We start from the raw sequence: 25,939 nt of genomic DNA, 5'->3' as shown, positions 1-25,939 counted from the left end.
TTCCAGGAAAGGGCTGTTACACAGAGAAACTCTGTCTCAAAAACCAAAAATAATAATAATTTAAAAAAAAGAGCATGGCTTTACTATATATAATTTGCTATTTGGATTTTTTTTAATTAATTTTTAAATATGTATGTGGGTGTTTTGTCTGCCTGTATGTTTGTGTACCATGTTCATGCCTGGTGCCCAGAGAGGCCAGAAGAAGGCATTGGATGCCCTGGAACTGGACATAGAGTTGTGAGTTACCATGCTGAAAATTGAAGCAAAGCCCTCTGGGAGAGCAGCCAGTGTCCTTAACTGCTGAGCCGTCCATCTCCTCAACCCCTGCTCTTTGAACTTTAAATTGTGTGTTTTTATTTCTTGCATTCCAGAAACAGATGATTAGTAGGGAAGGAGAAAAGTCAATTACTTCAGCCCTTAAAGACTGGAAAGAAGACAGGGTGACATTCCAGTTTGGGTGACACCGGACTATAAGACAAAGACCAGTTAGCAGTTAGGAGATCTTAAACTAGTCATGCTCTACCCATTTAGTCTTAGGAAATTGGAGGGCAGTTGCATGCTTTTTCTCACCTAATTTTTACACTGTGAGATAGATGCTATCATAATATTTTATATTTAAGGAAACTAAGGCTTAGGGGAGTTTCTTGCCAAATGTCTCATTTAGTAAGTGGGACTTGATTGCAGTTATTTTTCTTTCAAAGCCCCAGCTCCTAACTGTTACAGAAGATCGTGTAAGGATGGAGAGCAAGGCTGTAATTCATTGATTTGTACAACAGAATCTAGGTTTCATGTGTGTGAGAGAATAGTCAGAACTTATTTCAGAAAAGTAAGCAGAGGCCAGGCATGAAGTTTGTTCTCTCTGTGGTTTTTCTCCTTGAAGAGATTTGGGCATGAGAAACCATAGAAGAGATTGAAGCTGGAAGTTGTATAATGCTATTTGAGTATTGCTAAGGTAAGGGTAATGGCTGAGTAGAAGACAGATGAAGGGTGGAAAGACTGATGAGATGCTATTGCAGTGAGGTGAATCAGTGAGACTAAGGATCTAAACATAGTCACTAAAGATCAGTGCTATGGAATGGATTTTAAAATACCTAGAGGGTAAAATTAGAAGTGTGTTGGGCTGGAGAGATAGCTCAGTGGTTAAGAGCACTTACTACTCTTTAAAGAACTGTTGTGGTTCTCAGTATCCAGGCATGGTGGCTTACAACGAGCTGTAACTCCAGCTGGTTACAGCACCCTCATCTGGTCTCCACAGGCACACATGTGACATACACACAGAGAGACACACATCTATACACATAAATAAAAACAAATCTATTTTAAAAGAAAACCTGTAATAATGGCCACTTCGATCATGAAAGAGTATGCTGATTTCTAGACTCTGTTGTGCAGAAATGAGACCACTGATGAGATGGGGAACTGTTGAGTGTATATGAGAGTAAGGCAGTTGGCTTGTTTGGGGGCGTGTCCAAACATTGAGAAATGGGAAGGTAAAGGAAAAGAAAGGTCTCGATCTTAGGCATGTGAGTGAGAACTCACTGGACTGTAACTGCTGACCTGAGGCTGGCAGATGTTACTGTTTCATCTGTTGTTGTCTCAGACGACTGTGAGAATTGTTGGGGATCAAACTTAGGACCTTGAGATTTAGTACTAAAACTTAAATGTGCTAAAATTTGTTTAGATGAAAGTTATTTAGTAATGACTCATGTCTAACAATATGTAATATTTCCAAGGATACAGAAAATTAATTCTGAATTCTACTTGTTAATTTGTTTGTAGGAAATGTGTACTGTTGAAGAACCCAATGAAGAGTTTACATCTAGACACAGTTTAGAATGGAAGTTTCTATTTCTAGATCACAGGTAATGTCACCTTTAAATTTCACAAAAGAAAAAGAAAAAAAGTGATAGTTATATAATTCTGGATATTAATGGACTTCAGGGACAAACTTTCTAATCAGGATTTTGAAATTCATTATTCACTTTTGAAAAATGTAAAACTCACTTTTCAAATTAATTTCTGGCTATAATGTCTCTTGTAGAAAAGTTGTAATACTGATTTTTATTATTATATAATTTAGGGCACCACCAATAATAGGCTATTTGCCATTTGAAGTTTTGGGAACATCAGGCTATGATTACTATCATGTGGATGACCTAGAAAATCTGGCAAAATGTCATGAGCACTGTAAGTAGATCTTAATGTTTTCATTGAGAGTTATTTTAAAACATACAAATAGGTACTCTATTCTATTAATGAGAGACAGAGAAAAGATTTATAACTATTTTTATAAATGTATACAGAAGGAACAAGTTTATATTTGATCTTAGTCTTACATACAAAGGAAAATCTTATAGTACATTAAAGAAGTACATAGTTTCCCAAATCAGTTTAAACCACAAAACCCAGTTTTTGCTTAGCACCAGTTAAAATACTTTAGAACCTCAATTTGAACTAGGTTGGGAAACTCTATTTAACATTCAAACAATGACATTATTCTGAATTTTGGTTAATTAAAGCTTGACAGTTAAATGCCTTAAATATCATACATGGCAGTATCTGTGGGAAAATACATGATTGTTAACTGTATGATTATTAACTGTTGTTTCCCTAAGTGTTACATATCTGGGCAAGAACAAGTTAACAGTGTGAGTCTTTCAGTATATGGAATTTATTGTGAAAGAAAAAATGTGTAAGATCAGCACTAATTGACTGTAAAGTGGGAAACTGGGAGTCTGATTATTGGGGGGACCTTAAACTGGTTCTAAAAACCATCTTTATAGTTGATGGATATTTCTGAAAGTCACCCAGAAAATAATTATGTCTGTATAGAGAATTAGATGTAAGTGACAACTTTTATTTGAAAGAAATCCAGATTCTTCATAGCTAAATATATATCAAAGAAAAAATACTTGTTTCTTTTCTTTTTAGTAATGCAGTATGGGAAAGGCAAATCATGTTATTACAGATTCCTGACCAAAGGACAGCAGTGGATTTGGCTTCAAACTCATTATTATATCACTTACCATCAGTGGAATTCAAGGCCAGAGTTCATTGTTTGTACTCACACTGTAGTAAGGTAATAATTCTTTTAGAAAATTGGTAAGCTGCAGTAATATCCAAATATAATTTTATATGTGATTTGTTAATGATGATAATAATCTCTCTCCGGTTTTAATACTTAATATTTTTAATATTAAGCTTACTTAATAGATAGAAATATGATACAGGTAGTGCATGGGTATATAAGGCCTGTCTGGAATATTGTGCTGCGTAGCAAAAGTTGTACCAACATCCAAGCACCAGTGTATGTCATACAAAGCAAACACCAGAGTAACCGCCGATCATCTTTCCTCCACTTAGTTCCTCTTAATTTACATGCTTAGTTCCTCCGGGTCATTGGTAGATTACCTAAAGTACACAGATTGAATTTAGGCGGTGCACGGTACATACGTGTTGGGTTTGCTTAGCACATAGAAAATCGTACAGAATGACTGTGATCAAGTGAGATAGATAACAAGCAGCAATTGGTTGCATCTCTCCAGTATTTCAAATAAATGAGCAAGCGTTAAAATGTGATTCTTTCCATTTGTAGTTATGCAGAAGTAAGGGCTGAAAGACGGCGAGAACTTGGCATTGAAGAATCTCTTCCTGAGACGACTGCTGACAAAGTATGCTCCTTACAGCCGCTTTTTAAGTATTTCATTTCCTAGTAATCTGTGAGAGATTTGATTGTCCTTTATCATTTTTATTTTGAATTTTTTATTTTAAAATCTCATTTGCTTCTAAAAAGGAATTGAAGATTTTGCCATTTAAAACTGAATTAGGTGAGAGACACACCCGATATAAGATGAAAACTATCATTATAATTGACTTTGACATGCTAGACTATATTCCTTTATCATTATAAACTGTGATTTACTCCTTAGGTGACCTTTTCTGAGGTGACAACCTACACTTGAAAATACTGAGACTAGTTTTAAGAGGGAACCTTCCCTGAAGACAAATGACTGGGAAATTATAGTTAGACTTTGGACTCTGGTTTTTGTTGTTCTATCGTGTAGGAAACCATGCATATCACCTGCCTGATCTAATGGAGAAGGAGGTAGAGATCCAAGAGCAGTGTTCTGGAGTATGTGTGGGAATATGGATCCCTTACACAAGGACAGAGAGTGGTTAATTGGGCAGATTTTCAACTGTATCAAGCTGGCACCTATGACTTGCAGGTTACATCTGGCCTTCTGACTGATTTCACAACATCCATAAACTATAAATGTATTTTATACACTTAAGTAGTTGAAAAAAATCGTAAGAATAAGAATGTTTTGATAATAAGGCTCCATGTAACATCTGTCAGATTTCAGTGTTCATAAAGAACAGACCACACCCAGTTGCTTCTAGTTTGTCTGTGGCTACATTTGTGCTGCAGTAATTGAGCAGTGGTGACAGACTGCGTGGCTGGGAAAGCCAGAAGACTCTCTCTGCAACAGTTGGTGGGTGTTGTGGAGAGTGTCTGCTTCCTGCTTTGTAGTAACACCCTGAGGAGGATCACGTTTCCCCAGTCACACTACCTTCACAGTTAGTGATTGCTACAATAGTGGGAGCTTATGGCAATGTTCTCAGTGAAATTAGAACCAAAGGTACCAGCTGGAATTAGCCTAAGGAGAGGAGTTTGGGGGGTGTCACAAGGTTGTAAAGGGAGATAGGAAAGGGAATGTTGTGTTAAGATTTACAGTGTGATTTGCAGGCAGATTAAGAATGCTCACAAGTCTCTTGATCATTAATTTGAATTAAGAACAGTCACTGTGCTTTGTTCCTTTGGTCATATTGTGCTGTGTAGGATAAGCAAAAAGTGGTTTAACCATTGGGATTTTGCCAAGGAAGTGTGATAACAGGAGATAGGAGCTAGAGTATTGAACGTATGCGCACTGTTGTTATAATATCGGACACAAATTTAAGATTCTTAAGGGAAAGAAGACATAAAGTGAAACTGATTTATGGAAATGGAGAGTCGATGTCGGTTTGACTTAAACCACAGGATTATTGGAATTAGGATACTAAGAGGGATGAGTAGGTAATGTGGCAGGTTCTGGTCAAAAATGAGGATGCTTGAATTGAGATAATTGGCTTTGAGGTTTGACAAGAATTAGTGGCTGAAGAAGAGTGAAGATTTTGAGGGGCTTGATGCCAAGGACCAGAGGGTTCACGGTGTTGGTTTGAGTAGAGGTGATTTAGGATTACTAAGTCTGGGAACGCTGAGTTAGAATGGCATTCAGGTGTGCTGTGAAGTCAGCACAGGATCGATATGTAACCACCGGAAGTGATGTGACATGCTATATGAGCTCCACACATTGAACTTGAGAGGGAGGATGTTTCTTCATCCTGTAGAGTTCTGGTCTGAGAGCCCTAAGACAGAGACTCCCACTTGTGGTGGGAACGACAAGGAAATTGATGAGGTCTGGTTTTTAGAGCAGATATGTGAAGAACTACTCAGAACTGAGATGGAAAATGCAGTTATTTGTTTATTATGGACTTTGAAGGTGGCTGGAAAAGCCATAAAAACTAGACTCAAGTACAGGCTGGGAAGAGCTGCAGGTTAAGGAAGGAAGGACAGGCATTGAGTGACTCGCCCTCCACCTAGATTGAGTGCTTTGGAGACGAACTCTTTTGCATGTATACATGTAAGCAGTCATCTGTAGCCCTGAAATAAGGGGGTGCATATGCCGCTTGTTCATGGATGCGTGAGGAAAGACTTGAAGGGGACACTGATTCTCCCTTACGTGTGGATGGGGAGGAAGCACTGCTGTATATGCTACATCCATAGTGGGGGGCTGCCTTTGGGGGTGCATAGGTGCTCTCATCAGATGAGAGAGGGAGACAGAGGTTAAGGAACAGTGAGAAAGCTTGGAATAACTCAAGAATAGGAACATGAGCCCTCTGGTACACTTGGCAGTTCTGCTGACTAGAATGGAGCATACACTTGAAGTTAGTGACCATCATAGGTTACCTGCAATTGTTTCCACAGACCCCTGAGACTGTGAGCTAGGAACAGGAAGCATGATTTAAATGGGCATTTTGGTTTGTACTGCTTCTGGGTGCTTCGGTGTTTGCTCTAACAAGTCAGAGACAGAATGACTAAGGTAAGGGAGTAAGTGTAGGGAAGGTTATTGTACTTGACTTGGTAGGAAGATGGTAGAAAATGATAGGGTCGCAGTGGCTCATCCACACAGTAGAATCCCGGAGAAAGTCAGATTGAAGATTTGGAGCAGGTGTTGAGTTCCAGAGATTTTACAGTACTTTGTCTATAAAATAAAGCACCAGCTTCATCCTGTCCTTCCCTTTTTCTAGTCACTTTTTACAAAATAGTGACGTGGCACGTCAGCATTGTGACATTGCCGCTCTTGTACAGCTGTCACCAGCATCCCTGCCCAGAACCTTTCCATCCTCCTAACCGGGGTTTGGTAAACAGCCTTTCTCCCCTCCCCCAGCTCATTTCTGCTATGTTTTCCTTTTTCAAACTGGGCTACTCTGAGTACCTTATATAAGTAGAGGCATACAGTGTTTGTTCCTTTGTGACAGGCTAATTTCACTAGTATGTTCTCAGGGTTCATTATAGCATGTGTCAGATTTCTCTTTGTTTTGAGGGCTGGATAATATTCCATCATGTGTGTATCCTCTTATTAGTCAATGGAGTCCTGGGTGGCCTTCACCTTTTATTTGTAATAATAGATGAAGAAAGGTGGTGTACAGATAGCTACTAGAGTCCCTGCTTCTTTTCTTTGGGTGTAGACCAAATAGAATACTGGATCATACGGTAGGTAACTCTTAGTTAAAATTTGAGTGAAACTGCCATACTATTTCCCATAGAGCCATGCCATTTTTACAAACCCTTTACCAAGTCATAAGAGTTCGAGTTTATTCACATCTTTATCATATTAATTGATTTCTGAGAAGCTTTTGTGTTTGGTGGGATTTTTGTTATTTTTTATGTTGTTTTGCTTGAGACGGGGTCTCACTGACTGTCAAGGAACTCACTGTGTAAATCGGGTTGGCTCTGAGCTTACAGAGGAGATCTGCCGCCCAAGTGTCTGCCTTGGTGTTTTGGTCCTAGCCATTCTAATAGAGCATGAAATAGCATGACTGGTTTTGATTTGTAGTTCCCTGGCTAGTAAGGTTGAGCAGTTTAACAAGTGCTTGTTTATTTCCTCTTTGGAGAAGCATTTCCCTCTCTCTCTTCTTCTTTTCTTATTTATCTATTCATTCATTTATCTATTTTGGGTGTTTTGTTTTGTTTTGTGTTTTTGACAGGGTCTCATACAGCCCAGGCTGGCCTTGGGCAGGCTATGCAGCCAAGGATGACCTTGGTCACTCTGCCTCTGTAGCCCAAGTGTTTCAATTACAGGTATATGCCACCGTGTCCAACCTGTTCTCTTTTCTGTTTGGGGCTTTTTGTTGATTTCTTGACAGGGCATGTTGCTGTGTTTCCCGGGCTGAGCCCAAATGAGCCTCTTACTAGCTTTTGCAGATGCTGTATTTAAAAGTACATACTCACTGGGTACAGTTGCTCTGAGGCAGAAGGATTGCCACAGGCTCTTAGCCAGTAGTGTGAGACCTTGTCTCAACAACAAATACAAGTGCATCTTGTCACATATGGTGTGTGTGTGTGTGTGTGTCCATTTTTATGATTGAATTGTCATGTTGAATTCTAGGGAGTTCTCTATTCTAGATATTAAGTCCTGATATCTAACTGTGTTGAGATCTCTGCACTGAGCAGACATTTATTTTCTTTTGTCTCCTTAGAGCCAAGATTCTGGGTCTGACAATCGTATAAATACAGTCAGTCTCAAGGAAGCACTGGAAAGGTTTGATCACAGCCCAACTCCGTCTGCCTCTTCTAGAAGCTCCAGAAAGTCATCTCACACAGCAGTCTCAGACCCTTCCTGTAAGTACCTTAGCCTGGAAACAAACCTGTGTTTCAAAGAGATCTTCTAAATTATTCCTGTTGCTGACATCAGCACTTTTGACAAGAACTTCTTCAAATTCTAATTCTTTCAGTTTTGAAGTACAGTAACCTTTCTAGTAAAGAAATTAACTTTAGAAAAGATTTAAGGTCATCAAGTGATGATATGTAGATGATAATGTTCTGCTTAACTTTTAAATTATTCCCCTGAAGGAAAAAAATACTATCTTTCATTGTAAAACCAAGTGATTACACTTGTATGAGTGTTTGTCTGCTTGTATGTCTGTGCACTGTGGGTGCCTGGTCCCCATGGAGGTCAGAAGAGGGCTTCAGATTCCCTGGAACTGGAGTTCATGGGTTGTTACCAGCCGCCATGTGGATAGTGGGAACAGAATAGGACTGTTGACCATTGAACGCTAGTGGCTAGAGTCTAGCACCAGCCTTTACTTTTTAAAGACTTGGATAATTGTCTTTCAATTGTAGCTGGTCCACTGTATCTACAGCCATGTGACAGAAAACGCCTTCTCAGTTGTCTCGAAAGAGCATGTGCAGGCTTCTTTCCTTGCTATTATTTTCTAGTGATACTACAGCTGTTTTATCAAGTCTGCATTGTGTTAGGTAAGAGTATCTGAAGTTGATTTAAATTATACAGAAGGATGTGCCTAGGTGATAAGCAAATACTACGCCATTCGTTGGAAGAGACCTTAGTGTGCATGGACTGTCATACTTGTAGGGAGCTCTGAAGCCTGTCCCTTGAGGGTATTATGGATTACAGGAGGAACTGTTTTTAAAGTTTTCTATCACATGTTTTCTTTGTCCTCAAAAAAGAAGTAATTAAAGTTATTCTTATAGACATGGATTTAACTTTTATCTAATAAGAGAAAACTAACTCAGCCATTTCTATTCGTGAAGCGTATTTTGAACGTAATCATCCAGAACTGTTTGTAGGAACTAACTCTGCTCTCTGTTGCCTGACTTCAGCAACACCGACAAAGATCCCTACTGACACTAGCACTCCTCCCAGACCACACCTGCCAGCTCATGAGAAGATGACACAGCCGCGGAGGCCATCCTTCAGCGGTCAGGTACGCTCCTTAGTTCACTTCAGAGCCCTGCAGGAAGGCCATGGGTGTGGGCACAGATGCCTGAAATCCCCTTTCCCTAAGGACATATGACACTCAAAATCTTTCTCATTTGTCCGGTGAAATGCTAGATTTTTATTTTTTTTTAATTGCGAAAAAAGTGTTAATTGAGAGGTATTATTAAGTTCCAATTGCCATTGTTTGGTCCACCCAACTTCCGATTGAGCGTACATCAAGGGCCTGTGCTGGGTGCCACAGGAAAGAAAAGATAAAACAGTAGAAAGGGCGACATACTTCACACTCAACAAAATACAAGGTTGTCATTGGATGATAAGCACATTGTATTGGTGTTTGTGGTGGAATTACTCATAGATGAGTATGAGCATCACTTCATTGTCATTTTTTATTTTGCTTCTAGTCCATAAACTCCCAGTCTGTTGGTCCATCATTAACACAGCCAGTGATGTCTCAAGCTGCAAATTTACCAATTCCACAAGGCATGTCACAGGTATTTTTGTTTGTTTTAGTTGAGCATTTTCAAGTGATACTTGCATTTAAGCAAATATTTTATAAGGATGTATATATAAATATATAATTATAAATTCAGTAAATCTTAATAGGAAGTATTTAGAATATGACATTTTAGTTACAGTGATTTTGTGTATCATTGGACTCTTACTAGACAGAATCACAAGTGCATATATCTTTCAAGATGCTTGATGGTCTTATACAACAAAGAATTTTCTTGCTCACTGTGCTATAACATCTTACATATAACAACATGATAAAATATACTAGTTCATTTTGTTCTTATGTATCAATTTTAGAAGATTTCAGTAACTAATTTACAAGTTAATTCATTTGTTTGCACATGGGACATTTTTTGAGTTCTATGTATGTATTCAGTTACATTTATCAGAGATGCTGACAGTATTTGTAATATCTATATTAACAAGCTACTTGATCTAGAGGATATGACATATAACTAAAATACCATGTTATTTAGTCTACACACATGACTTGGATCCTTAATGTAGCTTAAACAAGTGCAAGATGCCAAGTGTGGTGGTACATGCCTGTATGCTAACTTATGGGAAGTGGGAGCTGGGAAATTGGGTGTTCACGGTTATCCATAGCTGCTTAGTGAGTTCACACCCAGCCTGAACTACATGAGTACCTCCAAAACCAAAGCCAGAAGAACAGCAAAAGTGAAAGAAAGCTGTTTAGAAACGTGAGATGATGGCCTGAGTCCAAAGGAGGCGCAAATACTGCCGTTAGCAAGAGGAAAGGATTCCCAAAGCACTGCTGTGTACCTTCTTAACTTGGGATCTAGATCTCATTCAAAGTTTCAGAAACATTACTGAGGAGTAATAAAGATAGTGGGAAATCTTCTGACTATTTTATTTGGCACTAAATGCTGGTTGCTAGCAATACTACCCTATAAGAGCCCTATAACAGTACTGTATTATTAAATATCAAATTGAATCTTCAAATCTTACATATTTTGACATATTGACGGAATTTTTATGCAATATGCAGACCTACTTTGAATATTATTTGTTCTTTAATCTCAAGTTATCAGTAAAGCATTGTCAACATCATTATAGAGGTGTTTTCATGAAATATATAAATAATATATACTATGTCAAAAATATTCCTAAGCATTCGGTTCTCATGTTTTCATTGACTAAGTAAAGCTTAGTACTTTGCTTTTTTTGTCCTGTGGATTTATTTCAGTGCTGTTATCCTGTATATTCTGTGCTTGTTTCTATTTTTTTTGGTTTGTATTTAGTAGAAATGCTTTAAATTGTGACAACATGGCATTTACCTGTAGCAAAAAATAACTTTAATTACAATAAAATATATAACAAAAAATGAATATAACATATTTTAACTAACGTTTTTAAAAGGCATGGGAAAGCTGAAGTACTAAGTACTATTTTTCTTAAGCCTAGTAGAAGCTAATACAGGATATCAGTGGTTATTATCATCCTCACAAGTCAGTGTTTGAAGCCAAGCATGACGGTGTAATACCTGTAGGCAGAGGCAGGAGGATTACCAGAAGTTTGAAGGCAACCTGGTCTATGAAAGAGAGTTCCAGTCCAGCCAAGGCTACATAGGGAGGACACTTCAACAAAATAAGGAAAAGTAATATTCAGTGTCTTTAGCACAAACTTAAAATGAACTTATTAATTTAATACAACCTTTTTGAAGATAGAATATAAAAGGGTAGGATGGATATTTCCCGCTTTTAGGTGCAGTTCACTGCAGGAAACTTGGAAGATAGATTTCCAATAAAGTGAAATGCTCTGCTGTTACAGAGTACAAAATATTCATGGAAATGATTAAATGAGCAATGAGTCATCACGTGTGTCTAAATTGTAGGAGCAGCTTATTAATTGGATTTAAAAACCAGAAGATTAAAATCCCTGAATGTAGAATGACTTTCTTCATTCATCTGGGCATTCATTCATAATTTCTTAGAATTCATTAGTCTTTAAAAAACTATGTTTTAAACTGGTCTAAGGATAGTATCAGTTGAAAAGTATTATACTTTTTTCAAAATAGTATGAGAATGAAATTATTGGTTGTTTTCAGATATAAATAAGTAATTTTTTATATGTAAGGAAAGGAAGACACTGGGAACTGAACTCAGTCTTGAACTTTCTAGGCAAATGCTCTATAGTTGAGCCCTCAAGCCCTTTCTTTTTACTTTCTAATTTGAGACAGGGCCTTAAAATGTTGCCAGGCTAACCTTGAACTCACTCTGTATCCCAAGTAGGTCTTGAACTTGTGATCCTCCTGCCTAGCTTTGGATAATTCTGCTGATGTACACACAGAGGGGACTCTAGAGATGACAGAATTTGCTATGGATTCATTCCAGGTGCGGGGTCCATTCTCATCTGGTAAAATGTAGAGGTCAAGTGAGCAGCTAAAGAACTTGTTCTCAGTTGTTGGGCTGCAGTATGAGCTCAGCTTGACTTTTCTTTCTTTTTTTCTTTCTTTTTCTTTTTTTAAAGACTGAGGCTCACTGCATAGCCATAGCCCTGGCTGTCCTAGAACATTCTCTGTAGCCCAGGTTGGCCTCAACTTCACAGAGATCCACCTGCCTCTGCCTCCCAAGTGCTAAGATTAAAGGTGTGTGCCACCACACCTGGAAGCACTCACATCTTCTAACTGCAGAGTGTTCAAGCAGAGGTAATAAAAAACTGTATTAGCTGGTAACTAAAAGAAGAATCTCTAAAAAATGCAAGAACAAGGGGAGCAAGCCAGATGGTCAAGTGGCTAAGGGCACCTGCTGCCAGGCCTGACAGCCTGAGTTCTGCCCCCTAGACCTACGTGGTAAAGGAAGAGAAATGACTCCTCAAGTTGTCCTCTGACCTACACACACATTTGTGACATGTGCCCTCCCCAGGTGGTAATTGTAACTTAAAAAAAGGACATGAGAACAACCACGCACATAAATCAGGGAGAACAGCCAAGGAAGGACGTACGAACGCAGCCCCTCAACACCTCTTCCCCTGCACTAGGTGGGCTATATGTGGCTGGAGCCACTGAGTAGAGAAGTGCGCTGAGCTGCCATGAGAGCGTCTGCTGGGAAGTAGAGACTTTGTGGATGAGACTGGACAGGCGGGGCTTGCTACTCACTGGCACCAGGAAGAGAAGCGCCTTCCTGTGCAGTCTCCCTCCAGGGGCATCTGGGGCAGGTTCCTAGGGGTCTGCAGGCAACAGCACTGCGTTAAAGGTCCAGCTCCTGTCACAAAGGAGGGTGAAGACGGCTCTGGGAGGTGGCTTTCCTGCCTTGCACATGGCACAGTCAGTGGGACACGGAATTCTAAGATGTGTTACACTGTCTTTGCATGTGCTGCTTCAGTTCCAGTTTTCAGCTCAGTTAGGAGCCATGCAGCATCTGAAAGACCAGCTGGAGCAGCGGACGCGGATGATAGAGGCAAATATTCATCGGCAACAGGAAGAACTGAGGAAGATTCAAGAGCAGCTTCAGATGGTCCATGGTCAAGGGCTTCAGGTAAGGTATTCTGAGCACAGAGAATCTCATTCACATTTTGGGTTCCTAAACATTGTCCCCCACCCCTCTTTTTTGAAAAGCCAGATGCAAGAGGTCTATTTTTCCCAGTTCAGTAAACATTGGCTACCTGCTTAATAGTATAGAGCCTCCAGAGGTACTCATTCCTAAAGACATTGCTATCAGCATCATTATTTTTTAGACTAACAAACTCCAAGTTTTAGTAAGTTCAAATCCATAATATAAAAGTTTTACTTTATAGACCTTTGAGGTAGACAGTTTAGAATGGTTTTAATAAAATGCCAATAGATATGATTCATATTACTTGACTAACAGGGCCATCTAGGGAACTAGGTCTTTGCTGAAGGGAAACTAGGTGAACAGTAATTTTGTATACTGTTAGGAACTTTGAGTGACAGATGATACAAAGCTGCCAGCAGCAGCCCTTTGAGGAGCACTGAGTAACTCAGTTGACCTTGTAGATGAGTGCAAGGATGAATGTGGCGCTTCATGTTTTATTGTCATTGTTGCTAACTGTTCGTGTGAAATGTCCTAATGACTTGTTACTTGACTGTTAAACTTCATGTTGCTTGGTTTCTTTCAGTGTTCTCCTTGGTCTTTTTTTTTTTTTTTTTAAACTATAAAGTTTATTTAGGCTGGGAATGTAACTCATCAGTAGTGTTTACCTAAAATGCTTGAGGCCCTGAGTTTGATTCCAAGCACCCCTGCAAAAAAATGTAATTAAAAATTGTGTGTGTGTGTGTGTGTGTGTGTGTGTGTGTGTGTGTGCGCGCGCGCGCGCGCGCGCGTTAATGTGAGCATATATGTACTGCAGAGTATGTGTGGAGGTCAGAAGATAACTTTGGGAACTCTGTTCTTTCCTTCCACCATGGAATCAAGGGACCAAACTCAGTCTATCACGTTTGTGCAACAAACTGAGCCTTCCTGCCAAAGTTTTTCATTAAATGTAATCTTTATTTTCAAAGATGTTTTTGCAGCAATCAAACTCTGGATTGAATTTTGGGTCTGTTCAACTTTCCTCTGGAAATTCTAATATTCAGCAACTCACACCTATAAATATGCAAGGCCAAGTCGTTTCTGCTAGCCAGATTCAAAGTGGAATGAATACTGGACATGTCAGCACAAGCCAGCACATGATACAACAACAGACTTTACAGAGTACATCAACTCAGGTAATTGACTGAAATATCTACTTAAAGCTCTATGTTGCATCAGCTTTTAAGTTTTAACAAAAATTAGAACATATAATCTTGACAGTGATCATTAAAGTATTTTGTGGAAAATATATTACCATAAAATATTTTGATATTTAATAATTTTGTGATTTAATACATAGTACCTAGTTTAATAATTATACCAGATTCTTATAATGTGCAGACTTTCTGTACGTATTAAGTCATTGATTTGCAAGAGAGTCTTGAGTAGCAAGCATACTGAATAGACTGTTGGGGAAGTGGGAATAGTTTAATCATTCTGTAGAGTTCTGGTAATTAATTAATTAGTGTACATCTGTTACTATATTTGAAAAACATACAAGTGTGTGACCATTACTGACTTGCTTTGGGCATTTAACAGATGTCTTCCGTGTACATTTTCTACTTCCTTGTTAAGATCATGCTTCTTTTAAAGTCTTAGTTTATCTTCCATCAAAGAATCCAGCCTAAGTCAGCTACTCCAAGTCAGTCTTTTCTATATTTCTCTCCAAGTAATATATTTTGCTTGTCTTTTTCTGTTCTGTCAGCCATTGTCAAATGGTGGATAGTAGAGCATGCTGTCCTATAACTGTTAGATAATCTCTATAAAATCTCCTTTTCCAGCAGAGTCAACAGAATGTCATGAGTGGACATAGTCAGCAAACGTCTCTTCCAAACCAGACGCCGAGCACTCTCACAGCCCCGCTGTATAACACAATGGTGATCTCTCAGCCTGCGTCTGGGAGCATGGTCCAGATCCCATCCAGTATGCCCCAGAACAGTACGCAGAGTGCTACGGTAACCACGTTCACTCAGGACAGACAGATAAGGTGGATGTCAGACTTCATTTATTACTTCCCGAGTTGTAAATTGATTGAATAAAACCAAGCTCTGTGCGCTCGGTGCTGCTCTTCTAGAAAGACGAGTTCAGTTCCTAGCATTCACCTCCAGCAGGTCACAACACCTTAACTCCAGGTGCAGGAGTTCTCGTGACCGCCTCTGGCCTCCTCCATGCCTCCATGCATGTGGCAGGCACAGTAAAAGAAGATCATAGCAACAGATCCAATATATAAAAATGTATATATGAGCTAGTGATACAACTCAGGAGTAGAGACCTTGCCTGGCGTGGACAGGACCCTCAGTTCAGTCTTAGTATTGTACTTTTGTCCAAAACCAATAATTTTTTTTTACCATGAAATTTTACTTTATTGCTTGCTATACCCATGTTTTAAGGTTTGTAATAAATACTGTATCTATTATTAAAGACTTAACAGGATGACATCAGAATTTATTTTGTATTCCACACTGGGCTGTCAGATACAGAACCACATTTTGTAGTACGCTGTCACACAAGTCTGACAGACTGACTGGTGTCGCTTGGTCTTCTTAGTGAGGATGTTAAGAGAGCAACAGTAGGGTAGCTGGATAATCTTTCTGCTCAAAATGTTTCATTTTTTAAAATAAACATTGGTATCTTCCATCATTTCCCCATGTCTCAGATGAGAAAGTGTTTTTAGTGGTTTGACCAAGTGCTACGGCAGAGGGGTGGCTGTGAATTCAGGTCCCTTTAAGGCTTAGGTGTAACTATAAAAGAAGAACAGGCAACTGTATCTCGAGTGATAAGTCTGGATAGCTGATTATAAACAAATTTTTGCATAAATATACTTTCCTGGGAAGATGGGTTTTTAACTATAGGATCTCTGAAGTTTTAAATACATGATCTGAAATAGTTTCATGTTTTTATTACCTTCACTATACATGTGCTACTGCTTGCATATTTTGCTGTTGTATGGAAAAGAGTGATTTTTAAGATAACAATAATGTTCAGACCAAGGAAGCTACAGGATTATATAGGCAGCAAGAACAGAGAATCTGTTGTTCCTTGGAGCTCAAGTTCCTCAACTTCAGACATCCAACCGTAGTGCTCACACTCTTGGGGAAATCTTAGGACTGTGCCCTAGGAATGCCCTCTGAAAGTTGATTGGTGTTTGTGTTTGTTTTGTTTTTGTTGGGGGTGTTGGACTCAGATTTCTCTCATGCTAGGCATACACACTGCAGCCACTGACAGACATCTCCAGCCTGCCTGAGAAGGAAGATAGTAAACTAGAATGCTGACATGCATTTTGGAGGATGCATTTTAGCAACCATTTGTAACCGGGAAAGAGGGAACATATTTCAACAGATGTTTAAAGGCTTATCCTTTCTACAGGGGATGAGACATTAATAAAAATACAAGAATAACCAGCTCATGTATACTTGGAGTGATAACTATTTGGCAGACTTCATAGGGGAGCAGATGAATTTTATGTGCTTCTGGGGTGTATGAGAGAGCCGGAAACAGTGTTTCTCTGTGGTCTCACCTCAGTTCCCCCTCAGTCCCTTTCTCCTGCCCTGGCTTCCCACAGTGGCCTATGACTTGGGATTTGTATGTAACCAGACAAGCCCTTCCTGGCGTTGCGTTTTGGTCGTGGTCTTTATCATAGCACTAGAAAGCACGTGAAGACCACAGTTTCCCCAGTCCGTTGTATTTCTCAGCGTCAGCCGTCCTGATGGCATGCAGTGGCTCTCCATTGTTGTTTTAGTTGTCATCTCTCTAAGGACAGGGTCTAGTGAGGGCTTTTTTATGTGTTTGTTGACTCTTGATGGGTTTTGGAGGAAAAGTTTAACTTTTGTCCAGTTCTTCAGTGTTCCTTCTATGCTGGTTAGAAGTGATATCATCGAGGGAATCCTTTCCACTGTCACCTACCTGTACTTTTGACATTGTCAGTGGTCATCGCCAGGCCCAGTGTCATGAGTTTTGTAGTTTAGATCTTATTTATTCATTGTCAACCAATTTTTATATGTGATATGAAAGGTCATTATCTTGAATATGAGAATTTTTAAAAGTTGTTTTGCTATGTCTCTCTTTTGTTATATTTTATATTACAAACTACATATATATAATTTATATATATATATAGTTTGTATATATGTAAATATATATGTAGTTTGTTTGTTTGCTTGTTTTACTGATATCCCAAACAAAAAGTCCTTTAAAATTGTTCTTGGTGCTGGAGATTGACCCCAACAAGCTATGCAAGCAAGCACTCTGCCACTAAGCTATGCCCCTAGCCTCGAAGGAGAATCTGCAGACAGAAACTAGGAGCATAGACTTTTATAAAACAAACAGACCATTTCATTGGGTATTGTCTAGGATAACTATTTTGCTGACCGAGTTATGCTTTGTCTCTCTGACACCATTTCTTTGTTTTCATTCACAGGTTTTCTCAAGGTCAGCAACTTGTGACCAAATTAGTGACTGCTCCCGTAGCGTGTGGGGCCGTCATGGTACCAAGTACCATGCTTATGGGTCAGGTGGTGACTGCTTACCCTACCTTTGCCACACAACAGCAGCAAGCTCAGGCACTGTCGGTAACGCAGCAGCAGCAGCAGCAGCAGCAGCAGCAGCAGAGTTCCCAGGAACAGCAGCTTCCTTCGGTTCAGCAATCACCTCAGGCTCAGCTGACCCAGCCACCACCACAGCAGTTTTTACAGGTAATCTCCCCATGAGGAATTGCCTTGAGCTGATTTTATCACCAAATAAGATGTTCAAGGGACAGGTTTGTAAAGGACCTGGAAAATCTTGAAAGGCTTATTGTAGGATTTAAATATCTACAGAAATAGAAAGCTTGCTCTGATTGGCTATTTTATCTTTTCTTCTTCAGCCTTGGAGGACTTGGCTATCTGAACTTCCAGCTAGAGTAAGTGGCCTACTTCCTACCCATATCAGGTCACTTACTGAGCCTTTTTTCTCTCTCAGGCTAATATTTCTAGAATTTAATCAAAAGCCCCATTTTTTTTTTTCAAACTGTACTCTTCATTAAGCAGGGACATCAAGAAGGATCCCTTTTTCATCCTAGGAGTTACCTTATTCATCAGATTAAATTGTATTAGATTGTGGTTTTGTTGTGATGTGTTTCTGCCTGGCCTAGAACTCAAAAAGGTCTTCCTGCTTCTGCCTCTGCGTGCTGGGATTACAGGCATGCACTACTATGCCAGTTTATTAGAATTTTCTTGTTAGAAATGAATGTCAGAGGAGAAATCCAGTGTAGATGCAGTATAGGTTATCACTAGAACTTCGGCTCTAAAATCAGGGTGCCCTCAGTTGAGCAATTGCTATACCACATACATGCGACCTTTGGCATAAACTTGTAAACTTCATTGACACATTGGAGGTAATATCAGTTCATACTTAATGCCTTTTTTTAAAAAAAGCATGTAAATTGCTAAATATACTGTAAGGTATATAGCCAGCTGTCATTGATCACCACGATATTGGCAAATGTAGTAAGAAATTCATATTAATGGCAAAACCCACACAGATACCAGGTGGATAAACAAAACAGAATCTGCCTATCCATAGGTCCAGAAGAAAGTCACCTGGTCAGAATCCTCAGCAAAGAACCAACAGAACCGGTTTCTAGGCTCTGGTGTGGGGACTCTGGTGGTTTCTCTGCTAGAGCCCATCTGGGCTAGGTGGAAGTCTTACTTTGGTAGGGTAATACTGAAATAGCCTCATTGCTTAAATGTTGTCAAGTCATACCCACAGGGCTTAAGTCTGAACTAGTACAATGAATAACTGAGTTAGCTATTATTATAAATAATAAAAACAGTCTTAGGCTTTTATTTAGGTGAAATATATTTTATATGTTTACACACATTTTTACATATATATACATATACATCTGTGTGTGGGTGGGTGTGATTTTATATATATAAAATCTCCAGTGAGAATTAAACAAAAGCTTAAAGAATGTGCTTTGCTTTAAGGTCTAGTGTTCTAAATCTGTCAAGGAAGGCAGGCCTTGAGAGAAAAGGAACATTTGGGACCAGGGAGATGACTCAGTCAGTGAAGGTGCTCTCTGCTGAGCCTGACGTTCTGAGTTCAGTCTCAGGTTCCCGCAGGGTAGAAGAAGAGATCCCTGACCTCCCCATGTGAACCCTAGCCGACGCACACACAAACACAATAAGTAAATATTTATAAAGTGAACATCCACTTCTTCCCTGCCCCCACCACAGAAATGCAGCCCCAAAACATAAGAACCATAAAAATGTTAGAGAAGCAATGCTTTCCATAAACATATTTATTGAGATAATAAATACATAATTTGGCTTTTCTAATGGACCTCTGAAAATGTACTTGGGATGTAATCAGAGAAGTAAATGCCATAAATCCCTTTGTCTTACAAAGACTTGTTCTAGTAACAAATCAAGAAGGAAAATTGTAAAGGTCCTTGACAAGTTTTCTCATCGGAAGGTTGAAGTCTCTCCTTGTGTTTGTGTACATGGGTTTCCTTCATACACAGTTGCAAACGTCATCCCCCACATGAGCTTATTGAAATCCAAGGATGGTGGAGTAAGTGTGCTGTCTTCCAGAGTACTGTACTTGAAACTTCCCGTTCTCTCAGTTAGTCCCTTTTTGTGTATCAGAGTACAGACTACTAAGCAGCCAGAAGTCAAAACGTAGGGAGAGAAACAGACTCCTAAGTTGAGACTTTCAAGGTCAGACATGGACTTGTGATAGCAGACCGTTCTGTTGGGGAGAGGGGTTATTTTTTTAGTTTATTTTATCACCTCATACAGCCACATAGGACTTGAGCCTCCAGCTCTTCCCTCCTTTTCCTATAATGTCTGTACAAATCAGCATAATAGACACTTGGACTAAGGGAAAGGCTGAGGCTGGGAGAGATCAACAGCTGGACAGGGTCACACATCTACAGGTGGAACAGCTCAAGTTAACCCAAGTCTACTAAGGCCTGTGCTTTTCTGACTGCTCCGGTGGTGGTGGGGGTACACAAGTGTGTGCAAGTGCAGATGTATGGAGGCCAGCAGTCAGCACTCAGGTTTTGTTCCTTAGTCTACCGTGGTTTTTTTTGTTTTTGTTTTTGTTTTTCCCTTCGAGACAGGGTTTCTCTGTGTAGTTTTGGTGCCTGTCCTGGAACTCACTCTGTAGCCCAGGCTGGCCTTGAACTCAGAGATCCGCCTGGTTCTGCCTCCTGAGTGCTGGAATTAAAGGTGTGCACTACCACCGCCGGGCGTCTAACTTGTTTTTTTCAAACAGGGTCTCATAGGGACCTGGGGTTCACTTTCTAGGTTAGGTTGGCTGACCAGTGAGCCCCAGAGATCCTCCTGTCTCCACCTCCCCCATACTGAGATTACAAGCACTGTATGGACAGAGCTATTTTCTCAACCCTGTGTGCAGAGAGCATTGTCTGTCTGACAGGCGGCAAGTGTTCGTGTCTTATACAGGCATAGCTGTGCTCCAGCTCTATTGCTTCAAAGTTGGTCCTGTAGGAAATGAAGTAAAAATAAGTGGTTTGTCTCAAGACAATAGTATTTTGTACTGTTAAGTTCTCAGCACAGATTCCTTTGAAAAATTAAATTGTGTTATGTTTTCAGGAAGAAGGTAAGGCTTCGGTTTTCCAAAACCAGTTTTTTATATTGGCAAACAAAATGGGAATTGATAGCTCTTGTCACATGGACAGTGACAGTCCACTGCCATGCTGCATAATCCTTCTTCTGTTTGTAGACATCTCGGTTGCTCCATGGGAATCCTTCAGCTCAGCTCATCCTCTCTGCCGCCTTCCCACTGCAGCAGAGCACCTTCCCTCCGTCGCATCACCAGCAACACCAGCCTCAGCAGCAGCAGCAGCAGCAGCAGCTTAGTCGGCACAGGACTGACAGCCTGACTGACCCTTCCAAGGTCCAGCCCCAGTAGCACACACATAACTTCCTCTCTGACACTAGAGGAAGGGGAGGCCAGCCGGTCACTCAGATGACAGGGTTAGAAGTTGAGCAGTTCTGTGAGGGTGGGCTTGAGTGGTCCAGTTCCTGGATTAGTCGGTAGGGAAATGCTGCCCAGTGCTACAGATGTACATTAAATACCAGCCGATGGGAGATGATTACAGGGACACAGCCAATTCTGCAGTTTCTTTACCCAGATATTTTTTTAATGGAAAAAGAGTCTATTGCCAAATGTTAACAAGCTCAACTATCATGACCTTTATCGAATCAGAAAAGCACTAACAATGTTGGTAGCTTAGTGGTTCTGTGCCTGGTATCAGATGTTACAGAGGACACACCACTGCCAGGGATTTGCTTAGATTGCCATGAAGATAGTCCTGTAGTTAGTAGTCCCTACCCCAGCTCCCCTCCCTGTTCAGATAATGATGGATCAGTGATTACTTGCAGAATGTTGTGCAGGTTTGAATTCTCTATGTATAGATGCTATATAGATGTGTATGTGTCTGGATGGAGAAGAGAAAGCAAACTTTCTGTATGCAGCATGAAAGCATTATCTGTCCCTTACAGGTATGAGTACATTTCATTAGATTTTGACACCATGTACAAACTGGTAACAGCCTCTCTTTTTCATTTTGTTTACAACACAATAGTGTTCTAGTCACTTTTTCCAGGGCACAAGTTTTTTTTTGTTCACGCTTTGGCTGTGATGTCACAGTTTGTTCAGTGAGGTATAATGTGCTGCTGGTTAAATTATTGCTACATTTCCTTTTATTCAGAAATAGCCCTTATTTCATTATTTTTCAATTATGTTTGAAAATAGAATTGCACTGCTTTATTTTAGATGGTTGGTTGAGTTTGATCACATATTTTGATATATTTCATAGTTGGAATATTTATGTAAATGGTTTTCAACAAGCCTGAAAGTGATTTCAAGAATGTTTCAGTTATAAGAGTAAAATTTGCACACAGAACATTTTAGGCACTTTTTAACATTCTCAATGGTGGGAATTTTAACTTTTAGGATTTGTTGGAGTCTTTTTATTATCTTTAAAATTTTCAATGCTTCTTTTAGTTAAAATGATTCAGGGTTATTTGAGGGGGAAAAAACCCATAGTGCCTTGATTTTAATTCAGGTGATAACTCACCATCTTGAATTCATCGTCTGGTTTCAGTAGCAGTGTTGAAACCTTAGTACATTTTTAGCAGCATGTGGGTCTCGGTGTCATTCTCTGGCTCCCATGAAGACTGCTACATCTCTTGGACTGCCCTAACAGTATCAGAGTTGTTAAAGTGATCCCAGAATTGTTTCCAAATTAGTATCTTCCTTTTAAGCTAAGTAGTCCTTTAAGAATTACCATTTAATACTTGTTCAGAGAAATGGGGTAGAAATTGTCTTTAACTTTCATCGAAACACTAGAATATTACAACTCACATGCTTTCTAAACATGAATTAAGATTTCATCTGGCAATATCACACTCTCCAGGTAATAAACTCCAACAAAGTTACATATATTTTAAAAAGCATTTTTTTTAGATTTTATGGTACTAATAATGAAATTTGCAATTATAGAACAAAAGATAAGTAGAAAATAGAATATAAAACATTACTGAGAAAAGGGAGGACAAGTGTGACAAATTAGAATTGACCTTCAAAGAAAGTGTGTAAGGGTGAGGCTGCTAAACAAAGGTTCCCAGCAGTGAAACTAACCTACTGCAGAATCGCTAGATAAGGGCTCTGGGGAGCGCGCGCGCCGAGTCAGTTATGGGTCCTCGGCTTTGTTGCCATCCTTAAGCATGTCTTTGTTTTCCTGTTTACCTGGCTGCAATTCAGTTAGAAGTTAGTGGTGACAACGAAAACAACCAAAGAAATTGGTACCTACCCTTCTGCAGAAGAAGTGTGGCCAGGTACCAGTCAGTAACTAACATATCACAGTCCTTCTGGCTGACATTCGTATGAATACCCCGAAGAGTTGCAAGAATACATGCATATGTAAGCTTGTGTACCCGTGATAAAGTTGATGTAAGTAGAGCACCCACATTGCTTTTCTCCCCTCCCAAATTGCCTTCTTGATCTTATGCCATTCCATGTCATCTGAGTTGTGCCTCCTTGACTTTGGCAATACCTAGTGACGAGGGTTTAGCTCACAGGAGATACAGTATACTAATTATGTAATTCCTGTTGTTCTTCACAGTTCATCTTCTTGCCTAAAAGCAGTTGGTAAAGGAGCGCCTAGCCACTAATTTTGCTGTCCATTTGGAAAGTTGTGCTGGGCAACACTTGTCGGCACCAGCTGCCTCTCGGCTCCTTCATTCTTGGTTTCTTTGGGTGGCAAACTGTCCCTGTCTGCTTCCTACAGACTTGAGCATTCTGATGAAGATTCATCTGTTGCCTGTTCTTTGTTTCTATAGCCAAAGTTGTTGACTGAAACCTAAATCTAAAATCTAAATCATGAAAAGATACCAAATAGAAACACTTCACAGCTTATAAACCTTAATGTCCCCTGCTCTATTTCATGGGGATTCATTTTTCTTTACAATTGTATTCTGGGCAGCACTTTTTAGTTAAGAATTGTTAGGGTGCGGGTCAGCTAGGTTCTTGTTGCCCTGAAGGTACTTTGCTCTGCGCTGCTCTGTAGAACATGGGTGTTGCTGATCCCTTGGGATGAGAACAGTCAAGCACACAGCTGCTCTTGAGGCCGCTGTCAGACCAGAGCCTAGACATGGAAGTACTCCTCTTCTCTTCCCTAGAGTAGTAACTGTGGGGCGGGGAGCAGAGGGGACAGGTGGAGCTGCATGCAAATGAGCACTACAGGCCCTGCCCCAAGCTCCACCCTAAATTTAGGGTAGCTTTAGAGTGCTGTGTTCTGCTGTTGCATAGACAGGGCTTAGGAATGTCCTACTAATCAAAGAATGCCAGTGGTTTTGAGTTTGTGAGAGAACACTCTGCAAACTAGTGAGTGTTTGAATTCCGGGTGCTGTCGTTGGTCGTTGCCTTAAAGCAGTCTCTTGAAGTAGGTTGGGAGCACTGAAGCAGTCCAGCTGTGAGGGAGCTGAGCCCTTGTTCAAGCCTTAGAAAGGACCCTTAAAGTAGTAGTCTACAGAGGTAGGTTCTTTTCACTTGGAATAGTACTGTCCCTTTAAAATGTTTCCGCTACATTGAGGCATTTTTTTTTTTCCAAGTGGAACACAGATAGCATTTTTAGTATTTCTTTTTTCTGTTTCTTTGGTGATTAAAGGTTTGTCGTAACATTTGTGTAAAACTCGTTCAAGCCTATCACCTTTCCAGTACCTGTGGTCCTGTTCTTAGCACCACGGAGTCCACGTTGGAAGGTATAAACACTGGATATTACTATTGTTGAGGGCATAGAGCCAGGAGTCAGCTGACTGGAACTCTTCAGTGGTGGAGAAGAAACAGCACAAAGGCAGGCACTTGCCGTTGTCCTAGTCCTTAGGAAAGAAACCTTTTCAGTTTGTCTGGGTTGAGTGAACACTCTTCTAAGAGGAGCTTCTGAAGTAAATGCAAAGGAAAGAGTTGACTATTTTTATAGCATATTTAATATATTTGTATAGAACTATGAGTGTAGTAGGAACCCTCCACCTGCCTCCCACTTTTCTAATCCCCCCCCCCTTGCCATAGTACAGCCTCATCTGCATGGGTAATGTGCCTATTGTCAGCCTACCTACCAAAAGATAGTGCTGCTGCTTTCTGAGACAGGTGAGATCAGACTCTCATGCCTGGGGATCCTTTATGGGAGGAATAGCACACACTTAGAACAACATACCACAGTCTAAAAGCATCATTTTGAAAGGTAATAAGCACTTTATTGCAATTATTCATTTAGATAAAGTTTGTATCTTAGGCATTAACCATTTTAAAGGATCCCCTAATCATCACTTAGGTGAAATTATAAATGACACATTTCTGAGAAATGTTTAGATCCAGTGAACCGTAGCAGGTTTATGGGAGTGATTTCAAGGTAGCCAAATAAACTCTGACTTTTGTTTTGAATGTGGTGGAGTCAGGAGATTATAGATGCGTAGTTCCATTTAAACACTATTGTAAACCTATCTTGCCTATTGTGTGGACACCAAAAGAGACCAATGAGCCTGTTTGTTTTCAGAGGTCTAGGAATATGCATCTGTCTGAGTAGATAAACAGAACTAATCTATAAATGGTTGGTAGTAATATTTTAGGATACAGTAATTTCAAGAATTATTGAGTGTTTTCAATGTGCCCTGAAATGTTGGCATGTCATTTCAGCGTTCCCATTTGAGTTGCTCTTGTAATATTTTTGCACAAAAAGGACTGAGAAAGACTGCTTTGGTTGAAGAAAACTATAATTTGGTCTTATCTTAATGTCTCCTGTGGAAACACTGGAGGTCAATTTTGTTGGTATAGTTACTAATTCAGGATATTTAAAACAGTGTTGAACAACTCACCAGAAATTAAGTAAACTTATATATTTAAAAATTAAAATTCTGTTTTTCCACGTGACTGTTTTGCATATTTTTTCCGTTGTCATAACACTACATTCCTTGTTTTTCCGAAAGAATACTTTGAAAGACGAGTATTTAACAATCCTTTGTAAGCTGCCCGGGCTTTCCCAGGCAGAGGCTCTAGTGAAATAACTTGTAGTTGTGTAGTTTGTGGAGACTGTTGGGATCCCATCAACACACACACCAGCAAACCTGAGGTGCTGAACTCCGACAATCACTAGGAAGTGTTTATGGAGAACTTAGCAGTGGCTGAAGGGACCCGTTTCCAACGCAGATCTCGGGTTTCTTCAATAAAATGGCTGTGTATTTATTTATATTTGTATCTCTACAATTGGTCTCCTGTATTTAATTTATGGTCAGTTTGGTTTTCCCTGGAGAA

General features: G+C 39.8%; 1 protein-coding gene across 9 annotated transcripts in view; it reads left to right on the top strand.

The window, feature by feature from the left end:
- Window positions 1-25,558, top strand: part of Clock (clock circadian regulator) — an 84,834-nt gene extending 59,276 nt beyond the window's left edge. For 8 of the 9 annotated variants that reach the window (XM_028856966.2, XM_028856884.2, XM_028857319.2 and 5 more), the window contains 12 exons: window positions 1,780-1,862; window positions 2,081-2,187; window positions 2,932-3,079; window positions 3,596-3,671; window positions 7,801-7,942; window positions 8,942-9,045; window positions 9,461-9,550; window positions 12,917-13,069; window positions 14,053-14,259; window positions 14,905-15,110; window positions 17,541-17,814; window positions 20,849-25,558. In XM_028856966.2, coding sequence (XP_028712799.1) covers window positions 1,780-1,862; window positions 2,081-2,187; window positions 2,932-3,079; window positions 3,596-3,671; window positions 7,801-7,942; window positions 8,942-9,045; window positions 9,461-9,550; window positions 12,917-13,069; window positions 14,053-14,259; window positions 14,905-15,110; window positions 17,541-17,814; window positions 20,849-21,037 — 1,779 coding nt within the window. In that variant the 3' untranslated portion in view covers window positions 21,038-25,558. The remainder of the gene's footprint in view (window positions 1-1,779; window positions 1,863-2,080; window positions 2,188-2,931; window positions 3,080-3,595; window positions 3,672-7,800; window positions 7,943-8,941; window positions 9,046-9,460; window positions 9,551-12,916; window positions 13,070-14,052; window positions 14,260-14,904; window positions 15,111-17,540; window positions 17,815-20,848) is intronic. The other variant, XM_028857254.2, reaches the window with a different exon arrangement.
- Window positions 25,559-25,939: the final 381 nt, after the last annotated feature.

This window comes from Peromyscus leucopus, chromosome 10, assembly GCF_004664715.2.
Source record: "Peromyscus leucopus breed LL Stock chromosome 10, UCI_PerLeu_2.1, whole genome shotgun sequence".
NCBI lineage: Eukaryota > Metazoa > Chordata > Mammalia > Rodentia > Cricetidae > Peromyscus > Peromyscus leucopus.
This window is presented reverse-complemented; position numbering and strand designations above follow the sequence as displayed.